The 26,794-nt window shown below is 31.0% G+C and overlaps 1 protein-coding gene across 2 annotated transcripts in view; it reads right to left on the bottom strand.

The window, feature by feature from the left end:
* Positions 1–53: 53 nt before the first annotated feature.
* The window catches only part of LOC143063013 (uncharacterized), a 53,375-nt gene continuing 26,634 nt past the window's right edge, over positions 54–26,794 (bottom strand). The window contains exons 9-15 of one of the 2 annotated variants that reach the window (XM_076234913.1): positions 13,993–14,249; positions 11,190–11,355; positions 10,474–10,691; positions 9,138–9,315; positions 8,126–8,293; positions 7,287–7,313; positions 54–559 (exon numbers count right to left, since the gene is read on the bottom strand). In XM_076234913.1, coding sequence (XP_076091028.1) covers positions 330–559; positions 7,287–7,313; positions 8,126–8,293; positions 9,138–9,315; positions 10,474–10,691; positions 11,190–11,355; positions 13,993–14,249 — 1,244 coding nt within the window. In that variant the 3' untranslated portion in view covers positions 54–329. The remainder of the gene's footprint in view (positions 560–7,286; positions 7,314–8,125; positions 8,294–9,137; positions 9,316–10,473; positions 10,692–11,189; positions 11,356–13,992; positions 14,250–26,794) is intronic. The other variant, XM_076234914.1, reaches the window with a different exon arrangement.

Here is a 26,794-nt window from a genome sequence, read left to right as displayed (position 1 = left end):
TTTCATCACACATTGATGACACTCATTTATAAACAATAACATACCTGTAAGTACATTTTATTTATTTAAATATGAAGTGAATACACGTACTAATAACTTCCCAACTTCTCCTTCTTTCGACATTTACAGTATAATTTCCAATTTGTTCACATGACAGTATATTCTATCAATTGACAATTGTTTTTGTCATTTTCAACAAGTTTGTTCATTTTGTCTAGCAATTTTTATTTATCTCTTTTCAATTATTTTGAAGTCTGAACTCATCTTGTTGCTTTGATTTGCTTTCGATTTAGACAATCTACTACTAGTTTTCAAATAAGCTTTGGCAATCATATTTCCTGTGACGTTGTGTTATCGTATGAAGACACGCTATAAGGCGGTGGTGCTCCAAAACCTGGATTTGAATTGCCATTGTGTTGTATTATGTTTTCTGATGGATCACTTCTGGTCGATGATACTTCTGTATCATATCCTGATTCGGCAGGGTTGTTGATAGTATCATTTGAATTCGTCAAATGTCTGTCTCTTACCGCAATGCTATAAGGAGGTGGTGTCACAACTGCAGAACAAAACCAAATGGCATTAGTTATGAACAGTAACTTGACAGTAGCTAAACGACATTTTTATGTAAACTAGCAGTCTTCAATATAAGTTTTCAACAATACATAGCTTTTTATACAGTTTATGAAGCCAAAAACACAGGTTTGAATAGAAACAACAATACCAAGATCAATATCAGATATGCAAATCTTTAAAAAGTAGCAAAACATTAAAATTTGACATGCGTTAACCTCTTGAGTTGATAACGACATATAATTTAGGACGTCACTGCGTCTTGTAGTTTCCCCTTTCTATAGTTTTTAATCGTAAAAGATTGATTGATCAGAGATGAACTGCTTCATGGAGAATGCACAAATTATCAAATCAATATGTAACCATTTTAATATCGCTTTTAGACTTGATGTATAAATAAAAGAAGTTATACACATCCATGTGTCTCAAATACCGCTACACGTTATATCGGGATATGTCGCCAATAATACAAACAACAAATTGTTAAACTTATTAGATACAATAACAAATGTTAATGTTAATTGCAAGTAAGAAATGATACAACATGCAAGAGACTACGAATGTATGAATGGAGGTGTTGATTTTTACGCTCCTAAGATAAGTCTTCTTATTTGATAATGAAATGGATAATTTTGGAAATTAGAACTTTCAAGTGTTTGATTGATATGTTGGGACCTTTCGCCCGTTATTAATATGGTAAAGACGCTGATTCTTTTGGTAATTTATTTATTTTTTTGAAATCCAGTATCAACAATAAGTAGAATCCCGAGAGACATTGTTATTTATTAGTTTATCACCTGTACCCTGGGGTGTATTGTATTCGAAGTGAACAGTAATTAGAAGTACGATTCATATATTGAGGCTCTATACGAGTGGGTTAAAATATGGAGACAAGCCAAACGGACACATCTACAGTATTAACGGAAAGTAGGGATGTTCTTTACGGAGATCCTAGCCAGGACATAACATTACAAAACGTCTATCAACTGCTAATAAACATGAATGGCAGACTTACTTCCATTGAAACGGGAATGACACAAGTCACCCAAATGAACAGAACATTAACAACCTTAGCTAAAAATTTTAGTGAGTTAAAAACGAAAGTTAACGAAGTTGAATCAAAAGTTCAAAAAATAAATGTAAGGTGCGAAAAAAGTGAGTCCGAAATATCACAAATTAAAACACAACATGGAAATCTAGATAAACAAGTAAAGAATTTACATGTTAACAATAAAGAAGTGAATAATAATTTGCAGAGTATAAGTGATTTTATGGACGACTTTAAAGTAAAACATGACAACACTGTAAAAGATGTAAAACAAATAAGATCTTCTGTTAGTAGAGTAGCTAACGACTTAGACGACCGAACAACCGAATTGAGGTCAGAAATTAAATCAGCTTTAAGTGGTGCGCGAGAGGAACATGAAGAACTTCGCAACAAAGTAATCGATTTACAATGCAGATCGATGAAAAATAACTTGGTATTCACAGGAATACAAGAGACGGAGCACGAAAATACAGAGCAAGTAGTGAAAGACTTTATACGCAAGGAATTGCATATTTCAGATTGGATAGAACTGGGAAATGTTCATCGCTTCGGCAGTGGAGCTCGCGCAGGAAAAAGAGGCCGCCCGCGACCAATCGTAGCCAGATTTATCTTCTATAAAGATCTTGCAAGGGTACTATCTAACACCTACCGCCTGAAAGGTAAACCGTTCGGAGTCAACCAACAATTCCCGGACGAAATTGAGCAGGCTAGAAAGAGTCTTTACCCGCTCATGAAGAAAAAACGAGCTGAAGGTTGCCAGGTCAAGTTAGTGAGGGACATCTTGTATGTCGATGGGGAAATATATAATGAAGAACGCAATGTTGAAGACGATATAGCTACGAACACACAGACTCACACAAAAATGTCGCATACTCCAGATAAAAACCCTGTACAAAAACGCAAACGTACAACGACGCCAAAACACTATTAGCAACCCCATAGACAGTCAGTTGATGCTTTTCTGAAAGACATTAAAATGTTAAACCTTAACTGTTGCGGTTTAGTGAGAAAATCGCAGTATCCTGAATTTATCAAATTGATAAGTGACCATGATCTTATATGTTTGACTGAAACAAAAACTGATAATTTTGATAATATTAACATACCAGAATATACTTTTAAATTTAAAAATCGAAAGTCACACTCTAGAGTAAAATCAGGTGGCATAGCTTTTGGGTATAAAAATGAAATGTCTAAATATATTCATATCATTGAAACTAAGAGTAGCCTAGTGCTATGGGCTAAGATATCTGCAGATTTCCTACAGACTGATGAAGACTTGGTGATTGGGAATGTGTACATCCCTCCTGAAAATTCGCTGTACAAAATAACCGATGCATTAAACGAACTTGAGCAAGAGTTGTTGAAACTTTCTGTTAACTTTAAATATATTATGCTTGTCGGAGATTTTAATAGCAGAACTGCTTCTGATATAGATTTTTCAAATATTGTAAATAGCAAACATGATATAGTTAGTGATTCAGATTTATGCTATGATTACTCAAATACTTTACAAGAGTTAAATATGCTAAGTATTAGAAAAAGTAAAGATATATCGAAAAATACTTATGGAAACGCGTTACTTGATATTTGTAAAAATAACAATTTGTTTATATTGAATGGTAGAGTGAATGGTGATAAAGAGGGAATATTTACATGTAGAAGTTCTAGTGTTGTTGATTATTTTATTTGCTCATTTGAATTATTAGATCATGTTGTAAATATGCATGTAGATACGTTTTCGTCTCTTTACTCAGATGTACATTGTCCATTGACACTTTTGTTAAAATTTAAAATTGAGCAAAATACTGATGTAACCGAAGCTGAAAACAATGATGTAACAAGTGGTAGTGAAAATATTAAGTTAAAAAAATGGGATAATGAAAAAAAACAAGATTTCATTGAGAACATTGATGGAAATAAGATTGCAGAATTAGAAAATGAATTAGTGTTTTTGCATTCAAGTATTTTGTCGAAAAATTCTGTAAATATATTGTCCGAACATATAAATGAAATACTTTTGGAATCAGCAGAAAAGGTACTAGGTACCATTACTTATAACACGAAGGTTAAAAAGAACACAAAGGAAAGCAAACCATGGTTTGACAAAAAATGCTGGGAGCAAAGAAAGTGCTCACGAATTGCAAAACGACGATATAAAAACAACAAAACAACAGATAATCAAGTTCAAATGAAAGATGCAGAGAGAAAGTATAAAAAGCAGATGGATTGTTCTATACAAGAGTATAGAAAGACTTTTAGAAAAAAGATGCAAAATTTAAAAAACAGTAACTCAAAGGAGTTCTGGAAAATTTTAAATGAAAAAAGAGAAAAACGTAGTCAAAAAATTTCCATCGATGTTCTCTTTGATTTCTTTAAAGACTTGAATTCGTCGGATTCAGTCGACGATATCCCAGTTTCGCAAGTACCAAACCAGTTCAATGAAACTCTTAATAGTATCATAACAGAAAAAGAAATATTTAACTGTATTAAAGATTTAAAAAATGGAAAGGCTTGTGGAGATGACAAAATTATTAACGAATATATTAAAAGCACATGCCATATTTTTATGCCTATTTATGTTCAATTTTTTAATATTGTTTTCGATTCCGGTAAAATTCCAGAAGCATGGTTAGTTGGTAACATTATTCCTTTTTATAAAAATAAAGGTGATACAAAAAACCCAGAAAATTATAGACCTATCACAATTCTTAGCTGCATGGGAAAGCTATTTACCTCAGTTTTAAATTCAAGACTATCCACTTTTTTGGAAAATTACTTATTGTTAAATGAAAATCAATCAGGATTTAGAAAAGGCTATTCAACCATAGATAGTATTTTTGTCCTACATATTCTTTTTGAACTATTGAAGATGCGAAAGAAAAAACTTTTTTGTGCTTTTATAGACTTTGCAAAAGCCTTTGACACAGTTTGGCGATCTGGTTTATGGCAAAAACTTCTGGAAAATTTTATCAGTGGAAAAATGTATGATACCATTGTAAATATGTATAGTAATATTAAATCTAGAATTTTTGATGGTAGTGTATTTTCAGAGTATTTTCCTTGTAATGTCGGTGTACGTCAAGGTGAAAGCCTCTCACCTTTATTATTTTCTCTGTATATTAATGATCTTGAACATTTTTTAAAAGAACAAGATGTAGAAGGGTTAAAAACAGTATCCGATGATATAGAAATTGAGCTAGACTACTATTTAAAATTGTTTCTGATTCTGTATGCAGATGACACAGCTCTTTTGGCAGAGTCAAAAAATGACTTACAAAAGCAGCTTGACTCTTTGTATAACTATTGTGAACTTTCGAAATTGAAGGTTAATGTAAATAAAAGCAAAATTGTAGTTTTTTCAAAAGGTAGACCATTATCAAATTTAGAATTTAAATATAATAATACTGTTTTGGAAATTGTAAATGAGTTCACGTACCTTGGTGTTATTTTTTCTAGAACAGGAAGTTTTTCTAAGGCAAAAAAGGCACAAACAGAAAAAGCCACACACGCTATGTACGATGTTATCCGAAAAGGTCGAAAACATAATTTATCTATAGAATGCCAACTCGATCTTTTCGATAAAATTGTCAAGCCTATTTTATTGTATGGAAGTGAAGTTTGGGGAGTCGGCAATAATTCTGTTATTGAAAGGGTCCACCTTAAATTCTGTAAAATTTTGTTAAATGTAAAGAAGTCAACGCCAGATTTCATGATTTATGGAGAACTTGGAAGATATCCTTTGGAAATTGATATCAAATTGCGGATTTTAAATTACTGGTCGAAACTTATGTGTGGAAAGCAAGAAAAACTTCCTGTTATTTTGTATAAATATGCATATAAAAAGTATGGGATGAACATTCCATGGCTTAATAATATAAAATCTATTCTAGATAGTTGTGGACTGTCATATGTTTGGAATGCACAGTACTTTGTTTGTAATACATGGTTATATCATAAGGTTAAAGTTAGTGTTGTAGACCAATTCAAACAAAATTGGCACTCTATCTTATTAGAATCGCCAAAAGCTATTAATTATCGTCTATTCAAAGATAATGCTGAAAGAGAAAACTATTTTAAGATCCTAGATGATAAAAATATTATTACTTTTTGTAGATTCAGGATACTCAGTCATAAACTTCCTATTGAAACTGGAAGGTGGAAAAATGTACCTAGAGAAAATCGAAATTGTAAACTATGTAATTCAGGGGATATTGGGGATGAATTCCACTATATTTTTAAAATGTTCGAAATTTAATCATGATAGAGAAAAGTTTTTGAAACCATATTATCTAAATAGACCAAACATATTGAAATTTCATGATTTGATGAATACTAGAAACATCAGTATGTTGAATCATTTGTGCAAATTTATCAGACTGATTAATAAACAGCTGGACTCTTAGGGGAAACATTGTTTAATAACTTTTTTATATAATATTGTAAACATGCATAATGCGTTTTTTTATATTACATGTAGCTGGAAATATTTTTTCCAGTTGTAGATCATACATTTGTATTAATTCTGACTATATGTTATATTATTAATTGTTTATATCTCTTTACCATGGATTTTGGTTTATGAGAATAAAGATATATATGCATATTCATATATTTTTTTTTTTTTTTTTAGCTTTTTTAATGTACATGAATCCAATCAAAATCAAATCTTGATTCTCCTTGATGACTTTCACTGAATACAACTAACAAAAAAAAATCATCATATATGGCCGGCTTTAACTTTTGTACGCCAGACGCGAAACAGTCCAACCGGCCAAAAATAAAGTACGAAGTTGGAATTCTTTGAGGACTTAAATTCAGAAAGGTCTTGCCAAAATATCTATCGCTAGGGTAGAATTCCGGGGTACAATGTTTTAAAATAATAAGTTTATGATAATTTGTAAAAAGAGTTAGTTTATAATCATGACCACATCAATGATAATCTAGTTTAACACAGATATAATGACTACTTGGATGGGATACCTTTGTGGAATTAAACTTCACCAGTAGTGGCGTGAACCTAGTCATTCTAAAACATAACTTTTTTTTCACATGCGCAAAGTAAATGAGTCAATAATGAAGCAGGAACACTAACCAGTTTTAACTTTGGTCTTAAATGAGCATCTGATTTCATCTCGATTTAAGATTTGTTTGCATTGCTTTGTGTAGTGTTTTATGTTTTCTAATCTATTTTCTAATGCTTTTTGTTGTTTGGCAGCTCATGGTTTTAATTGACCCATATAAACTTGATGATATGCGATAATAAATAAATATATTTAATCTAAACTTAATGACCATTAAATGAAGATGTTTACACTAAACTTGATAATACTTTTATTATTAAAGAATTGCTTGTAGTATGAACAAGCAATCCCGTAATATTTCTTATTTCTTTTTTCGTTCATTGCGCTATATTTACTTTTTTTTTTAATTTCAATTGAATATTTAATCGAATTGACAAAATATGGCCCTTTTTTCAATCAATTCCTCAGTCTTTTTGTATGAAAGGTGTATGTTAAAATCATGTAAACGAAATGGGATTTAAATTGTCATACAAAAACCAGCAAGATCCTGTTAGTTATGATTATACATGGGAGGTTAGAGAACTACTGTAATTATATATGTATTTAGTTTAGCTAATATACAAACAAAGAAATAGACGTACTTCTGCATCTAGAAACTAAACGTCGACCTGCAATGTTGTTTTTTTAGTTTTAATCAAATATTAACGTAGATGAAGAACTATTTTTTTAATGTCTATTTTATCTAGTTTGTGAAATAGAATTAAATGAGTATTTTTTATTTTTATCAAAAAATGAACTAGTTTTATAATACATATTTGATGCTATAATAAAACTATAACTTATTTTATAAATGAGAATGTCTTTGCCAATGAATTCTATGTTTGTCCAAATGATAAATAGTATAAATTTCGGAATTTTGCAAATTTAGTTTCATTGATGATGGACCGGAAAGTTTTTAGGGTTGATTTTGTTTCATTTTCAACTTTATTGCATTAATCGAATATTAATGGATTCCAGCAAGTCAACGTATTAACCGTTGATTTGACAGCAAATAAATGCCACCGAATATAAAATGTTTATTGAAAGTTGCTAATGTTTGTTTTAAGAAATATGAGGACCAAACCTATTTTCTATATGTTTTTGGTGATTAAACTGGGGGCTGACTGACAAACATTACGTTAAAGTTAGAAAGACTTCAGTATGTGAGTTTATTGCCACAGTTTAGATATCAATAGTAGACCTCGAGAACAAAACGTGTTCAATCTTTTAGTAGCAGATGATTTAGATTTCTCCTTTTTGCTGTTTATGTCGGGAAAATTCCTGTTCTAAATCAGAAATATGACCTTAGCTTGTATGCCGTACTTCGACCTATAATGAATTACATTCACACATTGTGACTGGGATGGAGAGTTGTCTTAATGGCACTCATACCACATCTTCTAATATCTATATAACAAATATTGAACTCTATTATTTTTACCTTGAACTGATGATTCATGGTGGATGTAGTTAACGACTTGACCAGAATGGGTTGGTTGACATCTTTTGCTCCTTATTAAGTACACAACGAGAATCAGCAGTAATATCAGAAAAACTCCACCTGCAGCAGAGATTGCTATGGGCACAGCATTATTTTCGTTATTGACACCTTTTTAAACGAAAACAAAATTGTTACAGTAAATGCTTTAGTCGTTTTTTTTTTATTAATTTTGTAATTTAATTAACATAGATATCGATAAATCAGAAGTTGCTGGAAATCAAATTTGTGAAATAAGTGATGAACCAACAGTTGTATTTATTATATTGATTATATGGACAATATTTTGTAACAAGAAAAGAAAATGTTCAACAAAATGCAGAAAACTTTGAACGATAACTGTAAACGATGAGACTGTTGGAAAAGTGAGAGGTTTAGCGCTATCAAACCAGGTTTAATCCACCATTTTCTACATTTGAAAATACCTGTACTAAGTCAGGAATATGACAGTTGTTGTCCATTCGTTTGATATGTTTTGTCATTTGATTTTGCCATGTGATTAGGGACTTTCAGATTGAATTTTCCTCGGAGTTCAGTATTTTTGTGATTTTACTTTTTAGATGTAACTTCTATATGTATCTTGGCTCTACCAAGCTTGTACACCTTTTCTGTTGTATAGTTTTGTCTCTACTTTATATAAGAAACATCAACATCAGAATATCTTATCACAAGAGATATACGAACTTCATATGCATACTGTTAAAAAATTATAAACAACACACCAAGGTCTCACTGGCAATATTTATGCTTATATATATATAAGTAGTAAAAATGAAATGCAAAAATCAATGCAACTATAATGATTAGTGTAAACAATCCCATATCTTTCTTGATCTTATTTGTAGTTAAAAATAATTTTATAATAATATCGTTTTATAACATTTTGTTAAGATTTGTCCTGGTTGCTTGCAGTTATTTAAATTCTGATAAAACAATCATAATAAGGAATAATCACCATCCGTATCTGTGGTTGTTGTTAATGAACATTTTCCATGATTACTAGTGTTTGTGAATATTGTCACAGTGCAGACAGTGTGGTCGATCACGCCTTTATTCTTAAAGTTCAATTGCAATGTTTCTCCTGCTATATTCCAAGGAAGACACCAGGGGGTGTGTATTGCCCTGTCTAAAGTCTGTAAAAGTATGAACATATAACTTCACGAAATACAAGAGAAAATAATCCTCAAAACTTCTTAAAAAGATTCATTGAATACCGTAATTTGAAAGATGTTGTTTGCAGTACAATATTGATAACGTATTATATTTAATTCAATTGTTAAAAATAGATATATTAATGATACAAGATGCAAAAGAGTCAATTGTTCCTAAAAAAAACCAAACAAACAACACATGCTTCTTTTTGTTTGAAGTGTTTTTAGTTATGGCGAGTTTTTCGGTTTTTAAAGGGACATTTCTGTCAATTTCATGTTCACGATTTGACTCATATTACAATATTTGATTCATAACATACTAAAATGTATATCTAAATTACAACAACTCTGAAATAAACGATTAACATTGCATGAACTCGATAAATAAATCAACGTTTCGCGTGTATTTGATTACTGACACTATCCAGACGAACTCCTAAACCTGCCAACTGTTAAATAAAAGATAAAAATAGAAAGGCTTACAGTTCTTTATAACACAGTTGGAGATACTCATATCTTCATATCTTCAACTGTGTTGCTGGTATTAAGCACTGCAAGCCGTTTGACGTACCCCATGTTTTGGAATGGTTCTTGTAAACCCAACCTGTTTTATGTCAAGTGTTTGAAAAACTGCTGTTTGTCATCTCGCTTTATTTTCTATTCGTTTTGTAGCACCTGTGACCAATCTCCTTTCTGAAGGGTACTTTTTTTCAACAGTTTTCTCTCAATCGATTCATGACTTTTGAGCACCGGTATACTACTGTTGCCTTTGTCTAGTTTTCTATACAGTGTTTGTTTAGATCGTAACTTGTTTGTTTGTGTTGGGATTCTATTTTTGCCATGGTATTTTCCTTCGACGTATGAATTTTGATTGTCCCTTGTTACTCCCACCCCTTTATTTGTTTTTTTTGCAAATATTTCTGAACTCAAATAGAATTAAATGGAAATATGATTTTCTTTGAACTTGTTAATAATTGTCTTCAGTATAGTAACACATGCTATAAATCATTTAAAAAAATCTGTAAGATACATTTTGTACATAAAATTAGTATCAAAATCTTCCATAAAATGAAGAAACATTGGTTGTCGAAATGTCCATATGGTGCAGAAATATTGTACCGTTTAGGTTATTGTACTTACAAAATACAATTCGTGACCGACACTAATTTCTGCAATATGACAATTGTTCGCATCTCCACAGCAGTAACTACTAACTGTTATACAAATCTGTGGGTTGTTTGTTACTGGGAAATATAAGTAACATGAATCTCTGTTGAACTGTGATGATGCTCTCATCTGATAGGTTACAGCGTAATTGTCCAAACAGTAATTTGTACCACATTCTTCTGGCAAATCAACTGAAAAACAACGTGCACGTCCTTTAATCCGAATAGGCATAGGAAACACTACCTAAAAAAGGTATTGATGTTACTCTAACATGAGAGATTAAAACAAACAAAAAACATGATTTCTGCCCATGTTTTCTTTTAATGGAGCAACCGGTTAACTTCAAATGTTTGTGTGTGTGTGGGTGGAGTGTGAGTGTGTGTGTGGGTGGGGTGTGTGTCGTGGGTGGGTGATGTGTGTGTGCTTGTGTGTGAGAGGGGTTATGTTTTTTTTCTTAGTCAGAATTTGTTTTGGCCCACAGTTTTAATCATCCTTAAAGCAAAATGTAAGACTCAAATCTAAAAATCTAAAAATGATATTTGTCTGACAAACTAATATCATTTCAATGTTTGGAGGATTCATAGGGCCAAAATAATAAAATAAAAATCTGTACAATTGGTTATATATTCAATAAGGAAACATAGCAAGTACTAAAAGATATCTCCTCTACTAGCAACACAATAACTTACTTATTGTTGTTGGTATTACACTGGGCATGTTGAGCTCATAGCAATTGTCCATGCACTCCGTTACAGAAACACTGATAGTAAAATTTGCCACCACTAGACTGACAAATGTTATATACATATCACTCGATTGCAAATGTCCTGTCCATTTTTGTGGTGCATAAAATGTCTGAAATTGTAGACGTCGTTTTATTAAGTTTTCATATTAACTCTTAGATCAAAAAGATATATCTAGATGGAACTAGGCAACCAACATCAGTAAGGAGGATAAACGTATATGAATCCTTCCGTATATCCTTTTTAAGTAGAGATTATTGAAACATAACATAGGTTCGTCTTTCGTCTACAGGTAAACACATATTTTATTGTAAATTTGTATTGTAGAAATAATGCAATCGTAATAAAAGATATTTGTGACTGCCTCAGAACATATGTATATTTTTTGTGTGTTGACTTCCTACACATCTTGTGTATTCAAAAACATTATTCATATTTGGGTATTTCTCTGCCTGAATGTTCTTGCATTCATCTGTACTGTAGTCCTGTCATGCAATGTTGTTATTTTAGTGTTATATTTAACATTGCCATAAACGCGCAAGATTTTGCTAACCGCAAAACAAGATTCAACCCACCATTTTTTTCTTCTTAAAATGTCTTGTATCGAGTCAGGAAAATTGCACTTCGTTTCTGTGTGTGTTGCATTGTCGTTTTTTTTTTTGTTTTTTTTTTGTTGACTCAGTGTTTCTGTTAATTCGTTGTTTTCCTCTTATAGTTGATGTGTTTGCCTGGGTTTTGGTTTGTAACCCGGATTTGTTTTCTCTAACCCGATTTATGACTTTTGAACAGCGATATACTACTGTTGCCTCTATCTATAGCATATGATATCACCACCTGCCTTGCTAAATCTTTAGTTTTCTTTGTTGTATTTTGTGTACTGTTGATTGTCTTTTGATTCATTACTTCTTTGCCATATCATTAGTAGGTCGTTTTTAAGTTAGAATGTCCCTTTGATATCTTTCGCCCTATTTTTCTCGAAGGAACCAACTGAACTTTATTCAAAAGCATTAGTCATTCGATCTGAAATCGATATTATGGGTTTACTCTGAACCTGTCGATGCACTCGGTGCATCAGTCATACAATTTCAACCAGTACTCGGAGTATTAAGTGTTTAACCGAAATATGGAATCCAGTATTTTGATTGGTTTATTTTTGAGATTTCCATTCGTTTGCTGTGTTTGAACATTTAATTTTGCTATTAAGGAACTTTCCGGTTTGAATTTTCCTCGGGAGTTCGGTATTTTTGTGATTTCACTGTTTGGTAAGATCATTTACTCAAAATATTTGTGACTGTGATGCACGAGTTGTTCCTGTTAGAGTTCATGCAATTTTCCCCAGTTTTGAATTTTCCTCGGAGTTCGGTATTTTTGTGATTTCTCTTTTTAGAATGATCATTTACTCAAAATATTTGTGACTGTAATGCATGATTTGTTCTGTTAGAGTTCATGCAAATTTCCAAAGTTTTTGTTTGTAACCTTGATTCGTATCTCCGGAATCGATCAAAGGGATTTCAAAATCGGCGAACCACTGTTGCTGTATTCTATTTATAAGTTTGTGATTAGGTCTAGTATATGGTGAACAACAAGTTGTAGGTCAATGATATTAGGTATAGAGTTGTATTAGCATTGGCACATCTCATTTTCATGGATAATATTTGACCTCGTCCCCTTAGTCATGGTCTATCGAATTTAAAACTGTTGCTTAGTTTACATGTATTAGTTTGTGATTAGATTAGTCTAAGTTTAACTACTTATGTTGAGTCAATGATATTTGATATGCAACTTTGTTGGCATTTGTTTGTATCGTTTCCATGGAGATTATATATTTCCACCCCCTCTTCATGATTCATTTATTTTGAAACTTTCACATAGTTTACTAGTTAATTTTCGTGTTTGTGTTTGTTTAAAGGGAACGACTTATAATAAGTCAATGATATTTGGTATGCAATCGTATTAGCATTGGCACATCTCGTTTACATGTAGATGGTTCAGCCATGTAACTCAGTCATGATTCATTCACTTTAAATTTTAGCTTAACTTGGTATTGCCATTTTAATTTCAACATTTGCATAATCAAAATTACAAAAAATAAGCTATACATATCTCTGTAATAACAGTTTATTTACAGTTTTGTACGTAATTTGGTTTGATAAATTAGAATTATTCCTAGAATACAGTCATGCGCTTTGAAATCAGTCTCGTTTTATTGACATGAAAGTAAACTTGAAGGCCTTACATTGACCTATAATGGTTTGCTTTTGTAAATTGATATTTGGATGGAGAGTTGTCTCATTGGCACCCATACCACATCTTCCTATATCTTTTGTGTTTGAAGCCGTACAGTGACATATAGTTGTTAACTTATATGTTACTATGTCTCTTATTGAGAGGTGTCTCAGTTGCAATCACATCACATCTTTTTTATTTTTATATTAATCTAATTAATTTCCCAATTTGTTAGGACCACGCGATACGTAAATAAAGGCAACAATACTATACCAGTGTTCAAAAGTCATAAATCGATTGCTAGAAAACAAATCCGGATGTAAACTAAAGCCGAAGGAAACATATCAACTATAAGAGGAAAACAAAATACGAACTATTTGATAACAACTGCAATATTCCTGACTTGGTAAAGGACATTTTAAGAAAAGTGCCGGGTTGAGCTTGATGTCATTGCTAGTCAAACGTCACTTACATTTTATTCTATAGAGAACATCAACTGCGATATGTTATAATGCATATTTACCTCAACAGGTTTACTTCGATTAGGATGTCCAGCAAATACATGAACTACAATCATTCCAGATATCGTTCTATTACCGATTAGCTGAACTGTTGAGTTATATTTATGTCTGGGTTGAAAGTCTGTATTATGAATATGAATAAGACAATTGGAACGGATGAGAGTAGTGGATATGGCGGCATTAAAGTCAATCGACGAACTGGTTTTATTGACAGACACAATGTTATTGCGTACACAGTTTTGCTCGTTAATCACCACGTCTGAAAGGTAAACATATTATCATTGAAGTGATTTTTTCATGTATAAATATAATATACTTCTACATGTATATTACACTGTATAAAGGGAAAAGAAGGAAATTGTAGTTGTTAGCGTTTGTTTTAAGGTTATTATCTTTTTGACATTTAGCGATCTTTTCTTTAATAAACAAGACTGTATTTCAGTACAACGATATTTCGGATCAACCATCACAATATTTGCAAACCAACGAAAATGAACACATTAAAGTTTTAAAAAGAATTTCTCTTTTAGACACCTACTATTCATTCCTCTGTGAGAGATGACAATATTCTAGATGGGTTGACTTTTGCTAACTCTAATTTGTTGATTTTTTTATGGGTCATGATGAAGGTTTTGTTAGATATCTTAATAACTATAATTTGTGTTGTGTCATCCATCTGTAAATATAGATAAATATAGATATAGTGGATTGACAAGGAGTTTGCGTGCTAAGCAAACATTTCTCGCACATTTCACTTGATCGTGATACTTTGAAGGGTGACAGCTCAAATAAAGTCATGTTAATCTCTATTATTGTGTAATATATTGTACTTCTGTTACATAATACAAATGAAACTTAGATAAATTCTTCTTCCTTTGTCATTTAATAAAATTTGAAGATCATTTGACTATATTCTTTCATATTATCTGCGCTTTAAAATTTCTCAAGGTGATCTCCACCCAAAAATCATTTTCCCTTTATTTATTTTGATGAGTTGTTCCATTGTCTCTTCTGTATGCAGTATATATTTCTATGTTGGTTCAATATTCATTGGTTTGCAGTTAATGAATATATTTTGAAATATGGTATAAATCTATTCACCACGGATGTATGTTATAATTTGGTAACACTTCAGAAAATTATTGCGAAAAAATGATTTCAATTGCCTGATTCAAATAAATATGAATATTAGGAAATTAGATTTTATCGCCATTGAGACAAGTGTCCATTAAATAACAAAATTTACTTAAGGCAATCCTTATGTGAAAATTGAAAAAAATATAGAATCTAAAATTAATACTTAAATGAGTTTTAATTATTGATAGGTTATTGAGCTCCTTTTCGAGGTGATTAACTTATTATAGGTATGATTTGGTTTTCATATCAAAAGTAAATCAATCTAGAAACTCCTTGAATCTAGTAAATGGCCTTTCATTAGCTATTGAAATCTTGATGATGAAAACATATTGGTGTTATGGGGCATTTTTGTTTAACCCTGCATCATTGGAAATAACTAAGGAAGCCGAAAATCCGACAAAAATTCCCAAACCTCAACTAAGTACATCCTTTAAAACGGTTTAAGGTCAGATTTTTTTCATACACAATATTAGTAAGAACACATCCAACGATTTAGTGTTAAGATATCATATACGTTTTAAAGTCATTATAAACTATATTATAATCATTTACGAAAAAGCAATAGTTTCTGGAGAGAAAAGATAGGTCTCAAAATCAAATATTGTTTGAATAACTTTAACAAAATATGCACTATATCCTAAAATTACTAGAGAAAAAATATAAAATTGAAATTGAACAAATTAAGGTGGAAAAGTTTGGTCGAGCTTGAGTGATTGATTTATTAGAAATGAAAAAAAGAATAATTCTTGTTGTACCTGTTGAAGTGGTATATGGACACAAATCCTCCGTAAAATTTCTGAATTTATATTAAATTTGAAGGCCAATGTAATTGTGTAATATGACAACCTTTTATGTTGTTTTTTTTTTATTGTTTCTATATTATAGCGATAGTATATACACATATTATATTGTAAATTCATAACTAAAATAAAATCTTTCTCCCTTGAAGAAAATTAATACAAACACTGTCAGCGGTCCTTTTATTTACACTTCATGTAAAGTTATTAAATACTGTATTTTGACCTTATAAAAATGTGTTGGTTAATGTTTCACTATTAAGATGTAACAAATACTTCGTTGACGTGGATCTGTGTAGTTTTGTTCTTTCAGTGTGTTTCAGTGTCATGATTTAATGTAAGTATCATTTGCCCTGAATGTTCTTTACAGACGTTTTTGGTAATACAATATGCACTTGCAATGAAACACAATAAAACTGACCGTCTTTATGTTTTGTTATTTGTAAGATAAGTAATGTCTTCGTGACTGCGGACCTTATTACGGAAGTTTATTTTATCTCTTTCAGCATTGTTAAAATACTGTTGACTTCCTCATCGTAACCCATGAACGATTTTCTCGGATGCAAAAAAGAATGAAATTTGGGTCGGTTTGCCTAGATGTATTCTATATATCAAGATATCAAATAAGATTCCTTTGAGGGGATAATGTGAATTTCTTTTATAATAGATATTGGAAGATGTGGTGTGAGTCAACTCTCCATCCAAGTCACAATTTATAAAAGTAAACCATTATAGATCAATGTACAGTCTTCAACGCTGAGCCTTGGCTCATATCAAACAGCAAGCTATATAAGTTCACTAAACATCATATGGAAAGGGTTAAAGCTGTATATATTTTGTCTGATACAATAGACCCATAATTAGATAATAAGACTATTTTTTTATGTCAAGAAGAAGCCCTCTTGTGCATATAGAATAAAGACACCGTACGGCCTTCAACGATAAGTAAAACCCATACTGCATTCTCAGCTATCAAAGGCCCCGAAATGACAAATGTAAAACAATTCAAACGACAAAACTAACGGTCTGAATCATGTATAAATTAATGAATTAAGAATAAATATGATACAAAATGCATGTCCCAACTCCAAAAATACCAAACATCATATAAAAAATCGAAATATTTACAATTGCACAAATCTTACAATGTTCTGTTTTAAGAAAGCTAATACAAGCAGATTATTATTATGCAGCTCTTAAATAAAGGTTGGCTTTGGTTTCAGATTAACTTAATGATTTATGGTGTAACTGATGTTTTGTCAACTACATAACGACAACGTTTTTGCTTGCTATGATATAACTTCTGACATTTCTTTTTATCTAGAAAGTGCCTAAGCTATAACTCTACACATCATTACGAAATGGAAGCATACATAAAAAGATATACTAGTATCTGAAAATAATATCAACAATAATTGGGATTCAAGTTAGTAGTTGTAGCCCCGTAATTTCACATTGTCCACTTGGTGACAGTTTTTATTATATTATATTTAATAAAAATCACAATGGAACATATAGAAAAAGCACATTATGTGGGATTTTGAAGAAACAGTGGTATTAAAAATGACCCAAAGTGTGAATTCGTCCACTACATATTTTTCAACTACATAACAATTGACATAATTTTGTTATGTAGTGGACATTTTTGTTATTTAGTTGACAATATCGTTATGTAGATGACAAAATTCAAAACGCCAAAATCGTACGTTGAACACTGTAATAACTGAAGTAATTATAAAGATATTAAATTTATCATATTATATTTAACGAAAAGTTCATAATTCATTAGTACCTAACATTGAGATATCAACATAATTGCTATCTTTATGTTTTTGACAAATTCCGTAATTTCTGTTATTTCATTTTGCATTCAAAATGATCTTCCAAATTTCAATAAGACTGCACATTTTAGATGTTGTTTATATAATTATTAATAGTTAGATAGAATATTTCAAATTAAAATTAAATTAATAAAAAAAAAAATTTCAATTTCTATCTTAAATATAAAATGATTTTCATCTTCAATGCTCCTCAACTTGGTACTTGTTTGGCTTGATAAATATTTTGATATGAGCGTCACTGATGAGTCTTATGTAGACGAAACGCGCGTCTGGCGTTCTAAATTATAATCCTGGTTCCTTGTTGATAAATATTCCGTATCAACTTCACAAATAATACATGATGGTCTTGATGTATTGATTCTGCGTACTGATGTTGTTTATCATCTTAACGACGTGCTATATTGTTCTTTCATTTGTCTTTGGTCTATTATTTATATTACGTTTACTGTTGGATTATTTATGTGATATCCATTTGACGTGGCTCGGTACTTAAACATCCCGTCAATGTGTTTGTATTATCTTTCTCTTCTTTTTTGGTGGCGTGTTTTGTATATACGACCTTTTGTATTTCTTTGGTTCTTATAACGTGACTCTGTACTTTTAAAGATCCCTTCAGTATGATATTGTTCTATTTAATGTCATAATGATATATTTCTATTATGAATTACAAAATACTTTAAACCACAAACGTCAAAATTATTCAATCGTGTTGTGGAATGAACTATTTGTGGATTCTTATAAATTCTATATAGCTTTTGGACTATTTTAAATCTCGGTCTATTTCTAAAATTAATTTTTACATACTTCTGATTTTTTAACCCCGTATGCTAACATTGCCTATGTGAAATTTTAAAATTGTTTGTATATACATTGAACGACAACTATATGTGACGTATAAAATTTTCTGACGTCAGATACGCGAATCAATGCATGTGTTTGTAGATAGATGTTTTTGTGGTCTGTTAAATTGTTCCTTTTGAAATTGTTACACGATGATGACTGCTGTACCCATATTTTGACTATTTTATTTATTAATTCACGCATTATTGTGAATAAAACGGAATTTGATGAGACTGTCATCAAATTGAGAGGTTTAGCGCTTTAAACCAGGTTTAATCCACCATTTTCTACATTTAAAATGCCTGTACCAAGTCAGGATTATGACAGTTCTTGTCCATTCGTTTTTGATGTGTTTTGTCATTTGATTTTGCCATGTGATTATGGACTTTCCGATTAGATTGACTATTTGAAAACGACCCATATGCACAAACTATAAAAATCAGTTGAAAAATGCTCAACTTATCAGATCGATACAAAAAGTAAAATAAAGAATCGTTATGAAAAAAAGTAAAACTAAACTATTACCAAACTCTGAGGAAAATTCATAACGGAAAGTCCACAACCAAATGGCAGAATTAAAGGCGCAAACACATCAAACGAACGGACAACAACTGTCATATCCCTGACTTGGTACAGGCATTTTCTTATGTAGAAAATAGTGATTTAAACCTGTTTTATAGCTAGCTAAAACTTTCACATGTATTACAATCGCATAAATTCAATTATTTTGACAACGATGTGTGAACAAAACAAACACGTAACAAAGAAAATTAAAAAGGCATATGGACAAAGCACACCAGCAACAATGAAAGACAGGAATAATAAAAAAAAAAATACCATATCACAATATCATAATGCGACCGAGCCATGTAAAAAGGATATCACCAAAAATAGATTAAACAGTAAAAGTTATATTTAAAAAAAAACAAAAGAATACTGTAACACGTTTTTAAGATGATAAACAACGTCAGGCACTGGTGACGTTTTACAAGGTCTGCATAGGAGGTGCAAGCTCTTCGATCCCGAATAAGTTGGGAAATTGGAAATATATACCCATCTGTAGATGAAGTAGCTATATTGTTACTAAGGTGGAAAAAAAATGATAATTTCAAATATAAATCATCTCGTTAGTTATATATTCTGGTACTGATATGGCCGTGTATGTCACCAAAACAAATAACAAGCGTGGACGTGGTAGGGTACTTTTACCTCCCCATATTAAAAGACAGTAAGTACAGATCTGAAGGTACTCGTAGTTACTGGCCTGCTGACAGCTAGTTCAAAGCCAGTAACAATGATATAAAAATCGTTTCTCTCACCTCTCAAAACGTTATTGTGGTTTTTCTACGGCAGTTTGTTAAAATTTCTGACTGATTATATAGTTTTGTTTGATAAAACAACTTGTTATTTGGTCATAATTTTGAACAAGCTGCAATAGGTGGAGAATAAAAGCAACAGTAGTATACCGATGTTCAAAACTCATAAATCGATAGAAAAAAAACCCAAATCCGGGTCACAAAACAAAACCGAAAATTAAATATAAGAGGAGAATGACGACACATTAAAATATAACACACACAGGAACGAACTAAGCATTAAACAAAATCCGATGAGAATAACAAATATAACATCAAAACTAAATACATGAATTTTGAATAGAAAAGTACCTTGATACGTCTTATATTAATGTGAATTCACACTCAAATATAAGAGGAAACAAACGACACAAAAGAAACACAACGTTAAAATGTAACACACACACACAGAAACGAACTATAATATAACAATGACCATGTTCCTGACTTGGTACAGGACATATTTTAAAGAAATAAATGGTGGGTTGAACCTGGTTTTGTGGCATGCCAAACCTCCCGCTTTAATGGCCATGTTAAATATAACATTAAAATGACAACACAACATTACAGGACTACAATACAAATAAATAGGAGAACATATTTCACAAAGAAACACACGAATAATAGCGAACAAAAGGCACCAGATTTAAAATTTAATACGCCAGAAGTGCGTTTTGTCCACACAAGACTTACTAGTGACGCCCAGATACAAAAGTTTAAAAGCCAAAACAAGGACAAGTTGAACAGCATCGAGGACCAAAAGTTCAAAAAAGCTGTGCCAAAAACGGCCAGGGTTTTCTGTTTTGGACAAGAACATCCTTATTGGAGAGCCACAATTACCGTCAAGTTACGGTAACACAACAAACAAAAGAACGACAATTCAGTTAAGAGAAAAAGAAAGAACCCAAAAAGCATTCCCACAAAGCTAAAGATCGGGAAAAACTATCGGTTTATAAAAGAGCGTTTAAACAGAAGCTCTTATTGCAAATATAATAGAAAAGGTCAGGAAAGGTAATTAATTGAGATAAGTGTACCAAATTTACAATCAAACGTTGTTTGCTATATTTCAATTATGTAGAATTATTCCCTTTTCATAACAAAAATATGTTATGAGTACAAACATGTAGGTATAAATATGAGGTAGGTATTGGTTTAAAGACAACAATGCCAATGCAATATTTATTACAAAAATGTTTTAATAATAGCAAAACACTAGTGTAATAGTATCCTTAGAAAAGAGGATATCTTTTTTAATATGCATTTTGTTTTTGTCTCATTTTAGATTTACCGCATTGACTTTTGACATGTTGGTTTTTATCATTGTCATCATACTCTTCACACCTGTATTTGCAAAGCAGAAAAAAAACTGATTAAAGGTGTAAAATTTTCTTTGTAAGTTTACCGACGATAACAAATTTGGAAATAATTCTAAGACGGTTAAGTTGCTTATTTAAAGAGTTCTTTTAAAAATACTAAGACGTTCTTATGGTTCATTTTTAAAATCTAGATTATTTAAATGGTGTTTTTGTGAGCATCATAAACAGTCTAAGGAGGCTCCTGGGTATAAATCAATTTTTTTTCTAATATAGGATTTCGCTATATAATTTTTTTGTAAATGAATTTTATCATATACTTAAAAGAAAAATGAAATAAAAAATGGGGTCACCGTTCATTTAAGCTCACAATCTGCCTCCGGAAGAAGCAAACATTTTTGTTAATGTTCTTTTTTTCTGTTGAACTAATAGGAGAAATAGAGGTAATATCGAAATAAAAAATAACCTAATTACAGAAATCGCTTAAATTTTACAATTATTAAGTTTATGTACAGCTTATATGAAAACAATAATAAAAAATATAGGTCACCGATGAGTTAAAAAAGATATTTCAAATTTAATACCAAAAAATGGCATTTTTGCACCAAAGGGAGATAATTTGGAGCTTTTTCAATGATATAAACATTTTAAAAGTCATCTGGGGCCAAACCAAATCTTTTTTTTTAGTTGATTTTTTTACCATAGCATAAAGTAATAACTAATAGTGTAATAAATAAAATTTGTAATGAAAAAATAAAGGTTCGATAATTTGCTGAAATTTTTGTACCCACTAGCCACCTTAATCGAAGACTGCTTTTTATAGTTGAACAAACCTTAAATGTTTTTCGTGTTTGAAGAAGCAGTTGAAATATGTTATTAACATTATCACATTATGTAAAAGAAACACTTGAGAAAATAATGAAATGCTGTAGCCACGCTGGACTTCTAAAGACATGTTAAAATAAAGGCAACAGTAGTATACCTTTATCTATGGACAAAAAACAAAATCGGGGTAACAAACTAAAACTGAGGGAAACGCATTAAATATTAGAGAACAACGACACAACATTAAAATGTAACACACACAGCAACGGACTAAGCATTAGACAAAATCCGATGAGAATAACCAATATAACATCAAAACCAAATACATGAATTTGGGATAGAAAAGTACCGTGACACGTCTTATAGTAATGTGAATTCACACTCAAAAATAGGAGAAACAAACGACACAACGGAAACACAACGTAAAAATGTTACACACACAGAAACAAACCATGATATAAGAATGGCCATTTTCCTGACTTGGTACAGGACATTTTTAAAGAAAAAAATGGTGGATTGAACCTGGTTTTGTGGCATGGCAAACCTCGCACTTTGATAGCATTGTTAAATATAACATTAAAATGACAACATAATTGTTTGTATAGTTTTCTTTCGAAAGATTATGTGTTAACATGAAAATAGTTGTATAATGGCTCTGGGAAGGAAGCAAAAACTTGTACATGCCTTTATCCGTGAAAATTGTGTAATTCTGAAATGACAACGTTTTTATTTTACAGCCATTTTTAAAAATATCTAAATTCTTATACGACATTTTGAAGTCAAACATTTCAACCAAATTACCACTACGTTTGGTTCAAGATTCTTTTGTTGTTTAATAATTTGTTAGTTAATACTTTTGGAGTTTGTTCCCTTACAAATATTAGCTTGTACTATACATCAAACTGTTTGAAAAAATAAAAATACTATGTTTTATAGTTTTATATCAATTGTTCTAAAATTCGAATCTTGCTGATGTAACATAAATTTTGTATTTTACATATTTTGGCCACGAGCATCACTGAAGAGACACGTATTGTCGAAATGCGCATCTGGTGCAGAAAAATTGGTACCCTTAATGTTATTAACGAAATGGGGAGAATGATTAATATTTCTGTTTTTTTCAATCTTTTTATTTGAGCTTCATCATTGAAATGGGAGTAAAATAAACTATTCAAGTATTTTTTTAAAATCTTAATAAAATCCGTCCTTAAAGAAAAAGGATTATTCAAATATAAATATTGATAGCTGAAATTATATTCGGCTAAATTTCATCAGTTCTAATTTCCTTTTTGTGAACAACCATTGTATAAAATATTATTTACAAAAAGCTGATTATATTCATTTCATGCAATTTTCGCAAATAATAGAAAATATTTAATAAATTGTTAAAAACTAACAATTTATTTTCAATTTGATTGTTCTCAATAGATGAGAAATAAAGAACGTCAATATATATTCGTAATATTAGTAAAGGCAAAAAAATACTGATGACTTACATGAGGAATCACACAACTTCAGGAAGCTAAACAGACACAGGATCAAGTATATCTGTTGATGTTGTTTGTGCGAATCCATTCTCATAAAATGCATAAAAATTGCATTTAAACTAAGTTTGTATCTTTTTTTATCAATCTAATGCAAAATTAAGGATAACAATCTTACACGTCTGTATGACTTGAACTAATTACGTTTTATGAAAATGTCGCATTTGTAACTGATATAGATAGTACAATATATAGCAAGTAATAATATATGAATGAAATGCATACGAAATTGTTTTTATTTTTATCAACCAATAGCATCTATTTACTGAAAACAAGGTGGAGAATTTCACCCATGAGAACCCATATATCACTGACATACCCGGGATATATAATAAGATGCATACATATATTAAGATAAAACAAAAAGCCGTGACTGTCCGACTTATGCCTCAGTGAAGTTGACACAATTTTACATCGTATTGTGATTTTAGAAAAACTCAGGTAATTTATTTTGGGGGATTTCATTAAATTGACCTGAAAGCTTACTATCATTTTGTTTACATGCACTTTAGCAATTAAACTATCAAATTCCTTTAATATAATGCTCCGATAATTGTTTATAAGAGAAAGAGATATTTAAATAATATGTCAAGATTACAAGTTGACACCAATCATTTATTTAAGTACTGTATTGAAAACAAATCGGACCTCTAAAAAAAAACAACATTAAAACAACAACAAAAAACCACAACGAAAATAACCAGTAAAGTAAAATTATTAGTAATCAAACGGCAAAACTAGAAACTCTATCATCGACCCCTAACTCTTAAACAACATCTAATAAGAATTTTCAAGTTATGGAACATAGGTACTAATATCCTAAAGTTCTCCGAATTTGGATTACACCATTAGAACGAATGAGCGCCAAACGATGATCCCAGATATGAACCGATTTTCAATATAAGGCTTAAGTTTTCATAGATTTGTAATGATGTTATTTGGTACGCAGAATTCAATCATTGCTCGGTATCATGGTGCGTTCATATCTTACGCCCACCATCTTAAAATTATTACTTAACAAAAGATAGGTATGATTGATTCCCTAATGATTTGACTTACTTTTATTAGATTGAATGAGTTAAAATTCGGAACACCTAAGTGATAGAAGACGAACGGATATTTGAAAGATCAGAATTAGTGTTGGATAAAAAAGCAGAATGATTTTTTTTCAAATTCAATCAACGCAAATACATGTATTGACTTCGCTTCGGGTCCATCAAAGATAATGTCTCTGGTTAAGGGGTCACTTCCACCATTTTGTGGTAGGAGTAAATAGCCAAGAGCTTTCATATATCGTACATATGGGTCTTTTCTTGACGAATTGCGCATCTGGCGTACAATATTTAAATCCTAGATTATTTGATATTTTTTTTCTTTTTATTTCTTTATATTTCCTTCTATATCGTATATTTTTTGCAATAATACCAACGCTATTTCGTGTAGAGATGAATACATTTGACAAATAACTGGGGCATTTGTCACTGTAGTTTAAATCGCATTTAAGACAATCTATATATGAGTTAATTCAATATGCAATTTTGTTATAAATGCTACATCAATTTTTCGAACCTTCTCATATATCATAAAGTTTGAAAGGGTGAAATATGCACATCCCTTCGAATCACTACATATAGTACTGCAACCAGAGTTCATTTTTTTTAAACTTTAATGGTCCGGAAGAACACACACCTAAATTATATATCGATGGAAAGAGGAAAACATGTACAATAAGAAAAGTTGGGTCGTAAAAATCCAGAGTGGTCACAATTTTGTGAAATTGAGGTCAAAGGCCAGACCTAAAAATATCAATATTTCAAACACAAGAACAAAAAGGGGAAATATCCTGATATTCATTCAATAGAATGCTACAAAAACGATTTAATCATAATCATATGCTATAAACGATGTTAAAACGACAAATTTGACTAATTATATGAAGAACTGCCATTACAAAATGGCGTTGATTTGGAACCTTCTGATTTTTTTCCATTTAAGACATATCAAAAGAAGAAGTGGCCTCGACCTTTTCACATCCATAAACTTTCATATTGTGTATAGTATTTCACTATAGTATATTACAGAATTATTTTCTAAAGTACAAAACACCAGTTTATCAAATTATTTCAATATTTTTTCTATCTTTGAAAAAAACAAAATTCAAGCGCTGAAACAGTGTTTTTAATTTTGCATCTTAAAGGTTGTGAATTTTGTGAAAATTAGTATCTAGTTATAGATAAATACATATTGTGTATTTGCAAAGTCTGGACAGTAATAACACAAAATATACTATAGTCACCCGAGGCGAATGCGAGGTTTAAAAATAAATTGAGTGTAAAACAAAGTCAGTTTGGTGCATGAACATTTTTTTAGTAGGATAATCTTGGTAAAAAAGTTAACTCATTGATTTTTTAAGGGAAGGATGAAAAATTATACAATGCAATGCCAATTTTCTAATGTTGTAATTCAAATTCAGTCATGATCCTTATATAACTTTTAAAAGCGACACACAATAGCTCAAGTATTCATAAAATAGGGACATGAATCAATCTCTTAGTCATCATATGCGGATTCAGTACGCGTGTTAGCATTACAAGACACTTCCCTTTTTTATAAGAACAAGTTCGGCGCAGGACAGAGTTTGTTCAAAGCAAACACAGTTTTTTTTAGTACAAATGCTATCTGGAACGTAAATACCGTCATGATTTGGTCAAACTCGTCAGATATAGTCTTCCCTTTGCATAGGAAACACAAAAGAAATGTGAGTACAAAGTTTCGATCAATGTTCGTGACCCATATTCCCATATGCATATGCATGATGTATCTGCACTGCCAGTCCCAAATGTAAAGGGGCGAATGTTGCTACAGAAACGATTGATTTTGTAATAGCCATACCTTTACGAATTTTTGTTATCTTTAGGGACAATATACGGTTCAGAAGCGCCTTTGTGTTATTTTTCATCGATTAACTATCAAATGAACTTTTGAGCCTAGGCTCTGTGTTGAAGACCGGACCGTGACCTATAATGGTTTACTTTTATAAATTGTGACTTGGATGGTGTGTTGTATCATTGGCACTCATACCACATCTTCCTATATCTATTAACAAGCTATGCGGGCATCATTTCCATAGAAATACCAAAACGAGGACATAG

Source organism: Mytilus galloprovincialis, chromosome 2 (genome assembly GCF_965363235.1).
Source record: "Mytilus galloprovincialis chromosome 2, xbMytGall1.hap1.1, whole genome shotgun sequence".
NCBI classification, from domain to species: Eukaryota; Metazoa; Mollusca; class Bivalvia; order Mytilida; family Mytilidae; genus Mytilus; species Mytilus galloprovincialis.
Note: the sequence above shows the minus strand (reverse complement) of the source record. Positions and strands in the feature narration are given on the sequence as shown.